We start from the raw sequence: 14108 nt of genomic DNA on the forward strand, positions 1-14108 counted from the left end.
AGAATACCGATAAGCGAGCGAATGAAATGCATTAAATCATTCTATAGAGATATTGCCTTGACTGTGTTTTCTTCATTGCAGAAAAAGCTTTCATCTCCTAAAGAAGAACTCCAAGCTCTTGAGGGAACTGAAGAATTTGGATTCGAGGCAGTGGTAGGTTTCAAATGCTCTCATGCTCATATTTAAGTGCTTCATTAGGTTTCAGATGGTATGCAAGCTTTTATCTCCAATTACCAACTCTTTGTGAACAAAGACTAGCCATATTATCTATTCACAATTGCACTGGAAAATACTAAAGCACGCTCGGATATGATAAAGCACAGAATGAAACTACCCCATTAATGTACTGGTAAAGTCGAATCAAAATCAGTTGTAAAGCTGTCATTTTTGCGATACATTATTGCACCACGCTGATTACTAATCATTAATTATCGCGTGCATTTAGTGAATAAATTCACCTAGTGCAATACCCAGTGTGACTACAGACAGCAGGCTAAATCCTTTAAGAGCACTATTAGTGAGACATGTCTTAAGGCCACTCTTAGCTACTCCTTTCTTTCAACCCCCCACTAGCCTAATCCTGCCCATCTCTGGCTGAACACAGCTCAGCACTCCTCAAACCTCCCCGATCAATAGGCACTCAGAGTGGCTAATTACAGAGGCTTATTAAAGAATACCCCCAGGATCGGCCCAAACTTTCTCCCCGTGCGCATACCTGCCCTGTGCATAGCAACCGCTGTCTGAGCATGCCAAGCATCACATTGCCAGGGCACGGTGCTTCCACAGCAACGCTGCTCAACTGATGGAGAAGAGGACTATTCGTTTTACTTGAGTTGTCCTCTTTTGTCTTTCCTTCCATTATATATATATGAACACTTGTTTTCATTAATTTTTTTATAAAAAATATTTCATTCATATAAGAAAAGTTGGCATGTCTCCCTTTTGGTCAGCTATGTAAAAATTCTGTAAGACGTTTTTAATATTGTGCCATATCGTGTTACTAATATACACTACATGAACCAAAGTTTGTGGACACCTGACCATAAGATTTGTCTTGTGTTTTTTGAACATTCCCTTCCATATTTAATTCCCATTTGCTGTTATAAAGTCATTTTCTGAAAAGATGTTCCATTAGATTTTGGACTGTGTTTTGAAGATTTGTGCTCATTCAGCCACAAAGGTGTGCAAAATTCATGTGCTGATGCTGATGTGCCTGGGGTTCAATAGGGTTAAGGTCAAAGCTCTATAGCAGGCCATTCAAGATCTTCCACTCTAACCCATGTAAACCATATCTTCATGGGTCTGGCTTTGTGAACAGGGGTATGGTCATGCTGGAACAGGTTTGTGTCTCCTAATTCAAATGAAGGGAAAATTTAATGCTACCATACCTGAAAGCATCCTATACATTTGTGCGCCTCCACATTTGTAACAATTTAAGGAGAACCACATAAGGTGTTCCAATATTTTAGTTTGGAGTATTTGTTTGTTGGCAGTATAATTTTATTGCATTTTATTGCTATTGTTAAGATTTTCCAGACAATATTATTTGCTGTAAATAATTATGTTTGACACATGATATTATATATGTTGGATTCCAGATCAGTTATTTGTGCTTGAATGATTCATGCATTTTTTTTCTGTATGAAAATTGTGATCTAAATTTCTTTTGAATAATTCTGAATAACATGAAAGTCATGCTGTCTAAATGGAGCATCAGTAATTTTGCTGTTCTCGTGTGTTTCAGTCGAGAGACGCACAAAATTGCTGTGTTTTATATTGCTGAAGGCCAGGAGGATAAGGGCTCTATATTGTCCAATAGTGAGGGCAGCCAGGCTTATGAGGACTTTGTCTCTGGACTCGGATGGGAGGTACAAATCAGACATCCGCTCTCTGCCGCATCCACATCATCTCACATTCACACACACACAAAACACATGCCATAACATGTTGTATTTTCACTTCTTGAATGAATCTCTTGTCTCGAACCCCGCAGGTGGACTTGGCTACGCACTGTGGGTTCATGGGCGGTTTGCAGAGGAACGGGAGCACGGGAAACACTGCACCGTACTACGCTACCTCAAACGTGGAGGTCATCTTTCATGTGTCCACCCGTATGCCTTCTGACTCGGATGACTCCATCACTAAAAAAGTAACGCTAACCACATCCTTTCATCTTCACTAATATTTAGAGAATATTGTCTTTATGTAGTTAAAAGCACTGTCACAGGTTTTGCCACAACTAACCATGCAATATTATTCTGCATCTGTTTACATATTAATACAATTTCCAAGTCTAGGGAACTGTTAGGCTGATAGTAGATTAGTCTCACAAAGCATGTGACAGGCACATGTAAGGCGTGACTCTGTGACTGTGCTGTTGATTACCATGCGCTGTGTGCTTGCTGTTAGCTGAAGCGCTGTAGAGCCAAAGAGAGCAGTAGTCATGTCCTGCCTCAGTAATGGTTCTGACTTTCTCGATTCCTGCATGCGCTGTGACCTGGGCCCCGATCATCCCATTAAGTCATTGTGCCAGGGCCAGGGTCCTGCTAGATGCCCTGCTGTCAAATTCCGCTCGTGTTGGCGGGGTAGCGATCGACAGGCGTTAGCTCGTTAGCACTGGCGAAATGAGCCACCAGGCCCCTGCTTTGCGAATGCCGCCAATCTGATCATGTGCGCACCCACAGAGAGGAGATTCATCAGGAAGATCACACTGACACGGCTCACTGTTAGTGTTTTATTAGTCTGTCTCAGCCACGTTCGATTTTTCTCCCGGAAACTGGGGGCGTGGTCCGGCAGAGTGTAGTTGTGTGTGTGTGTGTGTGTGTGTGTGTGTGTGTGTGTGTGTGTGTGTGTGTGTGTAAGCTCATGGTGGAAGGGTGTGTGCTGTAAGCTGTGTTTGATTCATTTGGACTCTTAATTGCTTTGCTCCTTCTCTGGTGGTAACCAGGGGGCGAGTATGTGCTGCAAGGGTGTAGAGGGAGGGGGTCATAATTCCGCTTTATCAGCCACAGCCAGGCAGGAAGTTACCCTCTAAATTACAAATGTAACTTTCAGTCAGGAGGAGGGGGAGATGGGAGAAGGAGAAAGGCAAAAAGAGAGGAATTCCTGAATTCAATTTTGTGCTGGGGGGCAGAGCAGCTGGCTGTGCTAGTAATGCAGTTATTTGAAGGGCTCAGCCATTCAAGGCCACAGCCTGTCAGGAGGCAGCCGGTCAGCCTGACACACAAACTCACAAGCACACCCACTCACACTCTCATACTCCTATCTCCCTCATGCAGTCGGCGTGTATGAGAGCACAAGGAAAACTGTTGTATTAGAGGCGTGTGTAGCTCTTTTATTTATTTATTTTTTTTTGGAGAGTATATTGTGAGTATGTGCAATTCACTCTTGCAAATGAAGCCAGGTGGGGGTTAAATGAGGCTAATAACACTGAACATTCACATCAACAAGACTGCCGTTCAGAACTCCACCAGTATTCAGCTCTCAGTCATCCAAATCATGCATTATCACAATGTTGTCTTTAACACCTGCCACATTTTAGTTGAGTTGGAATCTCTAATATGTGTACAACATGTTGTATTTCCTCTCTTTCCCCTGACCTATTTACATGCCATTGATTCTTCTGCTGTCACTGAAATGGATCAGCTTGCACTGGCCCAATCAGCTTGTTGTGGATTTATTTAATTCTAGGCCATTAGCATAATTAAGGGCTTTGGGGGAAATGTAGTAATTGCATTTCTTTTTTTTTTTTTTTGCTGGAGAGGGCATGTTTCACTAATGGCTCATTAGGCGCCAGTGCATTGGCAGATGTTCGACAGCCTATCAAAAGAGCCTACCTTAGCTTCAAGTTGTTTTCAGTCAATTTCAGCCATTTGCATATATTCGTATATAGAAAAATAATTGAAATATCAACTCGTTAAACTTGTGCTACATGATCGAACCTGGCATTCTAACTACATACTCATCATTGCAAGTTCAGACTGAATATTTTTGTTTAATAAAAAGAACAGTGTTTATTTTTTATTTTTTAATATGTATAATTATTGTTTTATGCTAATATAAACTGTGCTGTCTGTAAGATTGGGCTACGAGATTGGACTACAATTTAATTCATTCACTAGCGTTTAGTTTTGTAATGGTTGTTTTACCTCCAAGTACAAACTAGAGAAAAAAAAATATTTTCTTGAAATGCATTTCCTAGTTTAATATAAAATGAAAATGTTAGCAATTTGACAGGCAGAGCAGTCAATTTAATCTGTAATTGACTCATTATAATCCAATTTCTTACACTTATTTTTTTCTCTGCATTTGAAAGCATTGTTAGAAGATGCAGGGCCTTTTTTCCCAAACCTAAAATTAGTGGTTCTTCAAAACAAATTTTCATAATCAAATCTGATTAAAGTGTGTCCACATCGCCAGTGTCCAGTGGAAATTGAATCATTAGTGTGTTCTTTGAATCAGGTCGAAGGGCTCTTAAAGTAACATCACATGTGCTTGCTGGACCTTGAGCAAGTTTAGGTTTTTATAGCTTAATCACTTCGATAGCATTGTGTCACATTTCACAGTTTTCAGATTTAACACATTATTATAACACAATTATATAACATCATAACTATCTCCTGCTAAATTAAATAAGACTATAAAAAAGACTATAGTACATTTTGTGCTTTAAAGATCAGTCAGTTTATTTTTAAGAAATAAAAATAAAATAAATAACTCACTAAAGATGAGTTGCTAGTTGGCCTTAAACAAAGTGTCCACACTGATACATTTTGTTTCAAAACACATCATTTTCTCTCCGCTTTGGTATTTCGTCCACACTGAGATGCCTTTTTTACTCCACAAAGATTTTGAAAACACTCTCCAAAGTGGATAAATATGAAAACAATTTTTAGTGATCGTTTTAAAGAGCCGGAAAGTAAATATTCGGCAGGCGGAAATGACGCAGATGAAAGCGTCTTCAGTGTGTATATGCAACTTTTGGGAAATGATTGAAAATGAAAGAGTTGAAAAAAATGCCGTTTTCAAATGTAGCCGGATTAGTTTAGACATAGCCTTAGACCGGGGCATTGGCTTTTTTCACAGTTTGTATGCACGTTTCTGTATGCACTCTTACATTATATAGACACAAATTTGTAGTAACCTGACTGTAATATTCGTTGCTGCTATAATAATCCTCCATTCTTCTGAGAAGAGGTTCCACTAGACTTAGGAGTCGGATTGTAGAGATTTGTGCTCGTTCAGCCACAAGGGATTAGTAAAGTTAGGCATTGATTTAGAGTGAGGAGGCCTATGGTGCAGTCAGCGTTCCAGCTCATCCCAAAGGTGTTTAGATTAGCACTTTTAAGATCAGAGAACTGGGTTAAGGTTAAATCTCTATAGCAGGCCACTCAAGATCTTCCACTCCAGAGCATATCTTCATATAGTTCGCTTTGTGCACAGGGCTTTTCTCATGCTGGAACAGGTTTGGGTCTCCTAGTTCAAGCAACGGGAAAATCAAATGCTACCAAAGACATTCTTTACTATCTATTTACTATACTAAATTTGTATAAGTATAAATAAACCCCTGTGGAATATTTTGTATGAACATGTTCTCCACCATCATCAAAAAACTCCAGCTGACAGAATATGCTTTAATGTCTATCCTTTCAGTGCAGTTTCAATGGCTTGTAGAATCTGTCGAGGCACATCTATTATCTTCTACTCAGACGCTTCGTTTTTTAGTTTGTCTGTAATGTGTGATGTCATTACATTAATTTGTTTTTATTTATCAATCTCTCTCTCTGTCTATGCTCATTTATCCAGCTTCGTCATTTGGGAAACGATGAAGTGCACATCGTATGGTCAGAGCACACGCGGGACTACCGGCGGGGCATCATCCCTACTGACTTTGGAGACGTTCTTATCATTATCTACCCTATGAAGAACCACATGTTCTTTATTCAGATCCTGAAGAAACCACAGGTATGCCCACTGCTCATGTCTACATGCTGCATTTTCTCACGGACAACAAAAAGGTTAATGTGTGATGTTCATAACTTTTAATACTGTTATAAATATACATCAATATCAGAATATTTAGAGCTCTATGCTTTCGCCTTGACTCAGTGATCTTTGGTTGCTTGACTCGATGGTTTGTTTGCCTGCTTCCACTGCATGCCTTACTCAACTCAAGAATCTATAAACGCCCCCTCCCATACCTGAGACCATTACTGGACTGTCGGCTTGCCGCTCTCATCATTGCCAGACTGGCTTTCATCTTCACTGTTCACTCTACTCACTGTCCCTCACACACTCACTCACACACACACACACACACACACACACACAAACATACACATCTGTTGCTTGCTTGGACATCAGATAGGTCAAAAGCTTCACGAATGACTGAAATAGGGCTGCTAGTGATTTCTCTGCCAGACTAATTGAATTATACAGTAACACGTGGGGAGCATTTAGATACTAAATGTAAAAATATCATATTTTAAGCACTTATGAAAGTCAGTATAAAAAAAAAAAAAAACAATACACAGTAAATTATCCTGTGGCTCCATAGTGGTAAAAGCATCCATAAAAGCACAGAAGGCAGAGCTGTACTTGAAATTCCCTTGGCTACATCAGTGCCAAGACAAATAACTCAATACTGTGTTCAATGAGTACAAGCTTTGAGAGAGGAAAGTGCAGCATACCATATTGACTGGAGTCATTTTGGTCTGTCATTCTTGTTGATTTTCTTTGGCGATGTGAAATCGCCATAGAGCTACAATAGAGCGATCATTATCTCAGCTTAGCCGCCATGTGATAATATGCATTTGTTTTAGGGGCTCATGCTCATCCCTCGATTCTGTTAATGCTTTTTTCGTCTTCCTTTGAAGAATCATCTGCCTTTGATGGATGCCTTTAAATCAAATTGTTTCCTCCTGTTTCAGGTCCCTTTCTTTGGCCCTCTGTTTGATGGAGCAATAGTTACAGGGACGCTGCTGCCGAGTCTTGTACGGTCCACATGCATCAACGCCAGCAGGGCAGTAAAGTCTCGACTAACGCTCTACCAGAGCTTGTATCCTTTTAGCACTTTTCACATCTCAAATAATTTAACTGCACTCAGGAAAAATAAGACGGTTACTAAGGTAGGATCTGAAAAAGATTAATTGTAAAAATGTAATATGATTATATGTATTCCTAGTGTTTAAACAGAAACAGGTAACACACAGCAGGATTCAGCTTTTCTTTATATATCTAGTTTATATTTTGTGTGTGTGTGTGTGTGTGTGTGTGTGTGTGTGTGTGTGTGTGTGTGTGTGTGTGTGTGTGTGTGTGCGCCATAGTTCTGTTTCTCATGTCTCCTGAAAAGGGGAATAAGAGGGCAAAAAGATGGTCACTTTTCACAGCTTTGAACAAAGGCTTGATCTGTTCTGATGAATAATTAAACTGTCTGACTCATGCTCATTGCAGGAACAGCTGCTCTAAAGTACCTTTTTCACATACATGGACACATCCACTTAGACCTTCATTTTTTTTCTCTCCTTATCTCTGTCCGCCTCCTTTGCTCTTACCCCTTTCAGGATTTCTGCCTCTTCGGAATACTTCCTTTTATTTTCTTTCTCTTGCCTTATGTCTCTTTCTCCTCCACCGGTCGGAACAATAGCCTTGGCTCTGTCACTGAAAGCCGACTGTATTCGTGCAGAGATGAAATCTCCTCTGGAGTTTCTTCATCTAACAATGGTCGGGGTCCGTGCAATCTACCGTCTTGTTGTGCGACAGTGCTCCAAGGTAATTAGCTGAATTTTTCTTCAAAGGAAGCGGCTGTGCTCGGGGTGCAGGCTGATAAAAGGAGGTCCTGCTCTGGAGAGGCCTCCAGCAGCCCACCTCTCTGCTACACTATCACTCACCTCTAATTGGATGGGCTGTAGAGAAATGGCCACCAGCACTTGGCAAGGTGCACTGCAGTCCACCTCCTTGCCCTAAACTGCCCCATGCCATGTTTTGTGCATTTGTCTAGCTGAGTGTGCTCTTGCCCATGCGTATGTCTTTGCCACACCTTGTGCACTGGTGCTGTTCTCAGGTTGCTGCAGCCAAAAGAGTAGTGTTATTCCAGAGGGCCTGGTGGGAGCTCTTTGGACAGAGAAGCCTCTCTCCTGCTGACACTGTATTACACAGCCCTTTCAAATCACACATAATGTGTCATCTATTATTGATTCAGCTCTACTGGAAAAAAAAATAGCCGCTGTGAGTTTGAAGTCTGGCATGCCAGATCCTCTTTTTTTTTTTCCAAGTGGGAGTGGACAGGTTGTAATTTCAAAATTCATCCCACAGATGTCCTGAAAGAAAGATGTTCAAGAAAAAATAATGTCACAAATCGAGTCTTTTATAGAATGAAATGGCCAGAATGCATGTGAATAAGCTTAATTTAAATAATATACATGCCATACAATTATGTATTCATTAAGGATATATGCTTACTGGCATTTTAATTTGTTGAATATTCATGACTTTCTGTCATGGTTATTCCATAGAATTGATTACAATGGGACTGAGAGCAATGGACTGAGATTCACTGACCTAGCGAGTCTGCCTCACTAGCTTCCCTGCTGACCGGAATCGATGGTGTTAGCATGTTTCCTGACTTCTTTCTCTCGCTTTTGCTCCCTCCCTGCTCTGGCCCTTTCTTCCTTTTTTCTTCAGTCAGATCCAGCTCCAGGCAACAATCAATAGCTATAATCTGTTCCTACCCATCGCCAGTCATGCAAGCTCCAGCTTTCAGCACTCATCAGAAGGAGAAGTGAGGGAGGAGGGTTAATACCAAGTAGTAATACCCTTTCTTGATACGTTCTTCATTGCTATTTTCACATTAATCACTTTTAATGAGCTTCTTGACACAATTGGTCAAGGCTTTTACATTTTAATAAGTATTTTATGATATATTTGTGAGAAAGAAATGCTCATGCCCAGGCTCTAAAATTATCCACCCAGTTAGAATCAGGAATTATATAGCAAAAATTTAATTCCCTTCTACTTGTCAAAAATATCTCTTCTCCAGGGGTGAAGTAAATATTTAACATCTACTATTTTGAATGTATTGAACTTTTAGTGCCTATATGTATGGTGTCCAAGGCAGGCGCATGTGAGTTAAGAGTCCGGTACCCTCACCCAATCACATTGTGGTGACTCTAATCCCATTTTCCCTCCAGTACACCCCCGCCTTTTGCCTGCCTTTCTGCTCCTCCCAACTCACCAGCTGTTCCCAGAGGCTCCTTACAATATCAAATGTGTTGGGAGTCCCCGTACCCCACTGCAGCCCCCTCTGACGAATCCCGGTCCCACTTTTTCACCCACTCTTTTTAGAACCTTAGCACAAACTCATAAAGTCTGACCCCGCTCTTTTTCCTACAAGAGGGGTCTGTACATTTGGTTTTAAGTTGATGACCTCTCAAACCCACACACAGACACAGATGCATACTCTTCAGAAGTGGGTGGCTCTCATCCACAGGCCTGTCATGCCCAGCCCTGCCTAGAGAGTCACTCAGTCCCATATGGCATATGGCGTATAGCTGCTGCTTCATATGAAATGCACAAGCATTCTCCCCTCCCTCTCTTCTCTCTTGCACTCCTCTAATGCTGAATGACTCATGGCATTATTGCTCTCTCTCTCTCTCTCTCTCTCTCTCTCTCTCTCTCTTTTCTAACTCTCCTTCTGCTCATGATGGAACAAAGGCATCTCTCCCTTTCTGTATTTTCTCTTTCACACACACAAGCTCAAACATTCACACACAAATCACTCTGGGGCGGTGCTTTCTATTGGCTAACAATAGCTTAAACACAGGTAGATAAGTTTGTAAACAACTGAGTGACTGGCAGGTGGCAATGGATACAATGGTGCTCTGTGTGTTTGTGTGTGTGTGTGTGTGTGTGTGTGTGTGTGTTGTTGTACAAACTCTTCAGCATTGAATGATCTTTATCAAGTACTGTCTTTCAACACCACTCATTAGAAGAAATTAGCTGTGTACTTCATTTGCAGCGATCCATTATAAAAACAAGCCGCATGTTTAAAATATCACCTAACAATTCTTCCTTCCTCGCTTCACAGTCCTGCACTGCGTCTTTAAATATGGTCCCCACCCCGCCGAAAACAATCCCGCCCCTCCCTCAAAAGTAGTGAACTCCACTAGGCATTTGTGCCTGACAGCTGTCTACGTTCTGGCAGTGTGAAGGGTGAAGGGGGTGGTGTGGCTAGATCTGGGTGAGATCCTCCAGTATGGGGAATTCTGCGGACATGCAGGGGTAGAGTTACTTTGAACTCACTCCATTATTACTGCTCCCTCAGGAATCACACACAGGCAAGCTGGGAAAACGTTACTTAATCACCCCTTAAGCATGAAGGATGGATCTGTTAATTCACACTTGAACTTGCGAGAGTATTATTACACGGTTTTACTGTTTGTTTTTAATGTCTTTATTTCAAAAGAGAATAAGACGCTGCAGTTTTAAATAATGAGCGTGCGCACTGCACAATTAACAGTGCTTTCCTTCTGGGGTTAAAATAATAAATCACTACCAGTCGTTTAGAGAAGGCATGATTGAGATCATGCTTGCGTTTGACTGCGTGAGCTAGGTGAGCGTTTAGGAGCCACGTTAATTGTGATTGACGGCATAGCAGACGAGAGGGAGTGTTAAACCGACTTGTCTTCTCAGAGTAATTAGTATCCAGCTAGCCGTTCCATCTGTCTGGCCAAGCTTTCTTTAATTAATGAACTTTTCTTTCCCCTTCCTTGCCAGACTGCTAACCCTGGAACATAGCTGTTAGTCCTCTCAGGTATCAATTGGATGTTGCTTTGTGGTGGTTTTTTTTTTTTTTTGTCCCCATCAATGCAACGGTGTTCTCATTGATTCGTTCTGTATTGGGATTTCCCGAACTGTCTTTCACGCTTTACGCTTTACTCACTGCTAAAACATGGTGATAACGAGCGAGCACAGGCAGGCTTCAGTATTTAAGTGTAGGAGCATTTGAAACTGCGAGAGGATGTTTGAGTGTGATTGCAATTGTGAGAGTATGACTGGCAGTCTGGCTTTAGTTTGTTCTGTTTTGTTTCTCATCAGGATCTGCTCTATTCTATGTGATCATCACTCCCAAATGCTTCCTCTAGTGTGTGTGTGTGTGTGTGTGTGTGTGTGTGTGTGTGTGTGTGTGTGTGTGTGTGTGCGTGCGAGCACGTCCTTCTATGCATCTCTGATTTTCCGCTTGCTAATCGGCCTGGTCATTCACGACTGGCCCGTGTTTAAGCACATTTCCTATTCTGTGGATTCCTTTGTCTGAGTCTTGTGCTGATAAGAATCCTGCCTCTAGGGCTCTTGTGATATTGAAATTCTCCATTGCTGAGAAAGAGCCTTCAATCATTCATTATCAGTACCACACTGATTACTATTCAGTCTCCTTGGTTCCAAGCAGGCCTCTGTGCTCTGTCCCACCAGGCTGGGCCTGAATAGAACGCTGCACTGCTCGCTTATCCTTGCTTATCCTACACATATCCAATTCTTCTACTAAATGTCACAAAAATGTCACCTGCCATGTAACCCACCAGTATTATGCTCCGTTTTTTTTATTTATTTATTTACTTTTTATTACAGTCTGAAAAATGGCTCCAAGTATTTTAAACATTGGATTGTATTTTATTAATTTAATATAATCATTATAAATTTTATTGCATGCTGTTATTTTTCTTAATTAGCATCTTTTTTTCAGTGCTATGCACTGAACATTAAACTAAATAGGCAGGCAAATTAAAGTTTTTTTTATGCTGTAACATTTAGTCTAGTTCACACTTTAGATCTTTTCATTAGACTCATTTGGACTAAGCAGATTATTCGATAGCGAATTGCAGGTCTTTCAGGGCTGTTTGTTTAAAGACCAGGGTCTCACTCAGTTTCTCATTACTGCCAATCTTAAAAGAGGATGGTTTGGTTGATTATTTATAAGTTCTGCATTAATGCCACTTTAAATAGTTCAAAGGCACTGAGGGCTCCTCTACAAGCTGGACATGATTGTATTATGCTAAAGGATGTCCTTATGTTTGCCATTTGCATCTTTGTACAAAATGGAGTCCTCTGCATTTAAAGATAAACAGAACACAACAGCAGAAAACGCGAGCACAAACATAAAAGTGTGCATCGTGCCTTTGCCCAGCCCTTCTCTATACCAGAGGTGGTCTTTGATGTGGAAATGAAGTTTCTTTACATTCTGAAGTAGAAGACTGCAGTCTGTTGCTTAAGAGTGACAGCAGACGGCTTGGTTGCAATGCATCATTGATTTTCTTGGAGTTTTGTTGTGTTTCTGATGAGTGAACTGCACACTGGTGTGTAAAGGCATGAACAGAAAACTGGCCTGTGTTCATACTCATGCCATAGTCCATGTGAAAATAATTGGGTATTACATTATTCATATTTCTTTTCCCGATTATTTACTAAGCATTCCCCATCTGTCACATACATCAACAGAGGCTTCAAAGAACCTTTTGTAAATACTTGGTAGAAAAGGTCTTTCTTTCATTTCTTTCATTGGACTGTAAGGCGTACAATTTGTTTCTGAAATAAAGCACTTAGCATCTCATTTCAACATGCACATCTTTGCAACAAACAGTGCATATAGCCCCTAATTAGTATTGAGAGACCCTACTAATCTATAGCTATTGTTATTCAGATTGTGTTATTCATGCTGAGTGCACAGATCCCTGAGCTGAGGACACCATCAGCTTTGCAAGAATCTTCAGCATATAAAGTAGTATCTCCCTCTTATGTTTGTGTCCAGTCTCAAAAAACTTTCACAGTCAGAGTGTCTACTCTTCCACTAACTGTGTTTATCCTCGCATATCCTCTGACAGTTTTGTCTTCTTGTGAAAAGCCCTATTATCCTGAGAACTCCAGACAATGGTGACAAACAGATTTAATCAATTAACCAGCATCCCAGCTGAGCTCAAACGTCTGTAGTTGTAGTCACTGTAACCAGTCACTTTATGTTGCACAGTTCTATCAAAAAGGAGTTGGGTGAATATTTTGCAGCTTTGGGGTAAACCGCTATAAGTCTTTATATGGTTGAATTTAAGCTTTGTTCAAAATGTTGTATTCTGTTGACGAATGAAGCAACATTCTCAAACCATCATCTGTCCTTTTTACAAGCAGTTGTAAAAGTTCATTGTCTGTTTAGCCCATTTAAGACCTCATCCCTGACGTCTATGGCTAACTAAATGAGCTCCATGTAGGCTTACTTGTTTTGAACGGGCTCTTGATTAACCCTGGAGTGACTGGCTAATGTCATTGTAGGAGGACCACCTGGTGGGGGGGGGCTGTACAGTCAGCTGCCATTGAAAGCTGCTGAATGCCTCGGACCAGGTGCCAGCTTCCACAGTCTAGCTAATTGTTGCCATGTAATAGTGCGCTTGATTGCACAGAATGCCTCAAGGCGAGGATTAAGGAAGAAAAGAAGATGAAGGGGAAGAAAAGCTGAACCAGAAGTCTGTTTGCTGCCTTTCTTTTTTTTTTTTCCTTCCCTTTCCTTGCTCATGTAATGTATTCTTGCCTTTTACTTTATTCTAACGTTTTCAGGTAGGACTGGCCCTCTCTGTTTTGACACTAAGCCAAGTCCTTTCATCCACAAGATGGAGGATTAATGGATTGTCATCCATCTTGGATTAAATTTTTGAGGCAGCTGCATTCATGTATTTCCGTCTGTGTCCTAGATCCCAGGTTTTGCCTCTGACCCTGCTCCACCGTGAATATGCAAGGAGCTGTCCACAGCACCATCACCCAGTTTGTAGTGTAGGTTTCTCCTTTTCAGCAAAGATGTCTTGTTTGACTGGACTTTCAAGTCTAATGGCAGGCCGCTTTTTTCATCATGATTAACAATATAAAGTCTCTGTCAACCCGAGTCTATTGAGAGATTCGTGTTTAGCCAATTATTAAATATTCACTGTGTGCAATGGCTCATGAATTAATCTCATTGTTTAAATGAAGAGTGATGAGAATGGTGAAGCTTTTCATCCTGAGGATCCCTGTGTCGGATATAAAAGAGCCGTTTTTTTTTTAAATAGAGGGTCCACACCGCCCGCCTATGACTTGAG

The 14108-nt window shown here is 41.0% G+C and overlaps 1 protein-coding gene across 1 annotated transcript in view; it reads left to right on the top strand.

The window, feature by feature from the left end:
* The window catches only part of ralgapa2 (Ral GTPase activating protein catalytic subunit alpha 2), a 103990-nt gene that overhangs the window by 70642 nt on the left and 19240 nt on the right, over positions 1–14108 (top strand). Inside the window, 5 exon segments of the mRNA XM_046855790.1 lie at positions 82–153; positions 1745–1868; positions 1994–2149; positions 5806–5964; positions 6930–7057. Of these exon segments, the coding sequence (XP_046711746.1) occupies positions 82–153; positions 1745–1868; positions 1994–2149; positions 5806–5964; positions 6930–7057 (639 nt within the window).

This window comes from Silurus meridionalis, chromosome 8 (assembly GCF_014805685.1).
Source record: "Silurus meridionalis isolate SWU-2019-XX chromosome 8, ASM1480568v1, whole genome shotgun sequence".
Lineage (NCBI taxonomy): Eukaryota > Metazoa > Chordata > Actinopteri > Siluriformes > Siluridae > Silurus > Silurus meridionalis.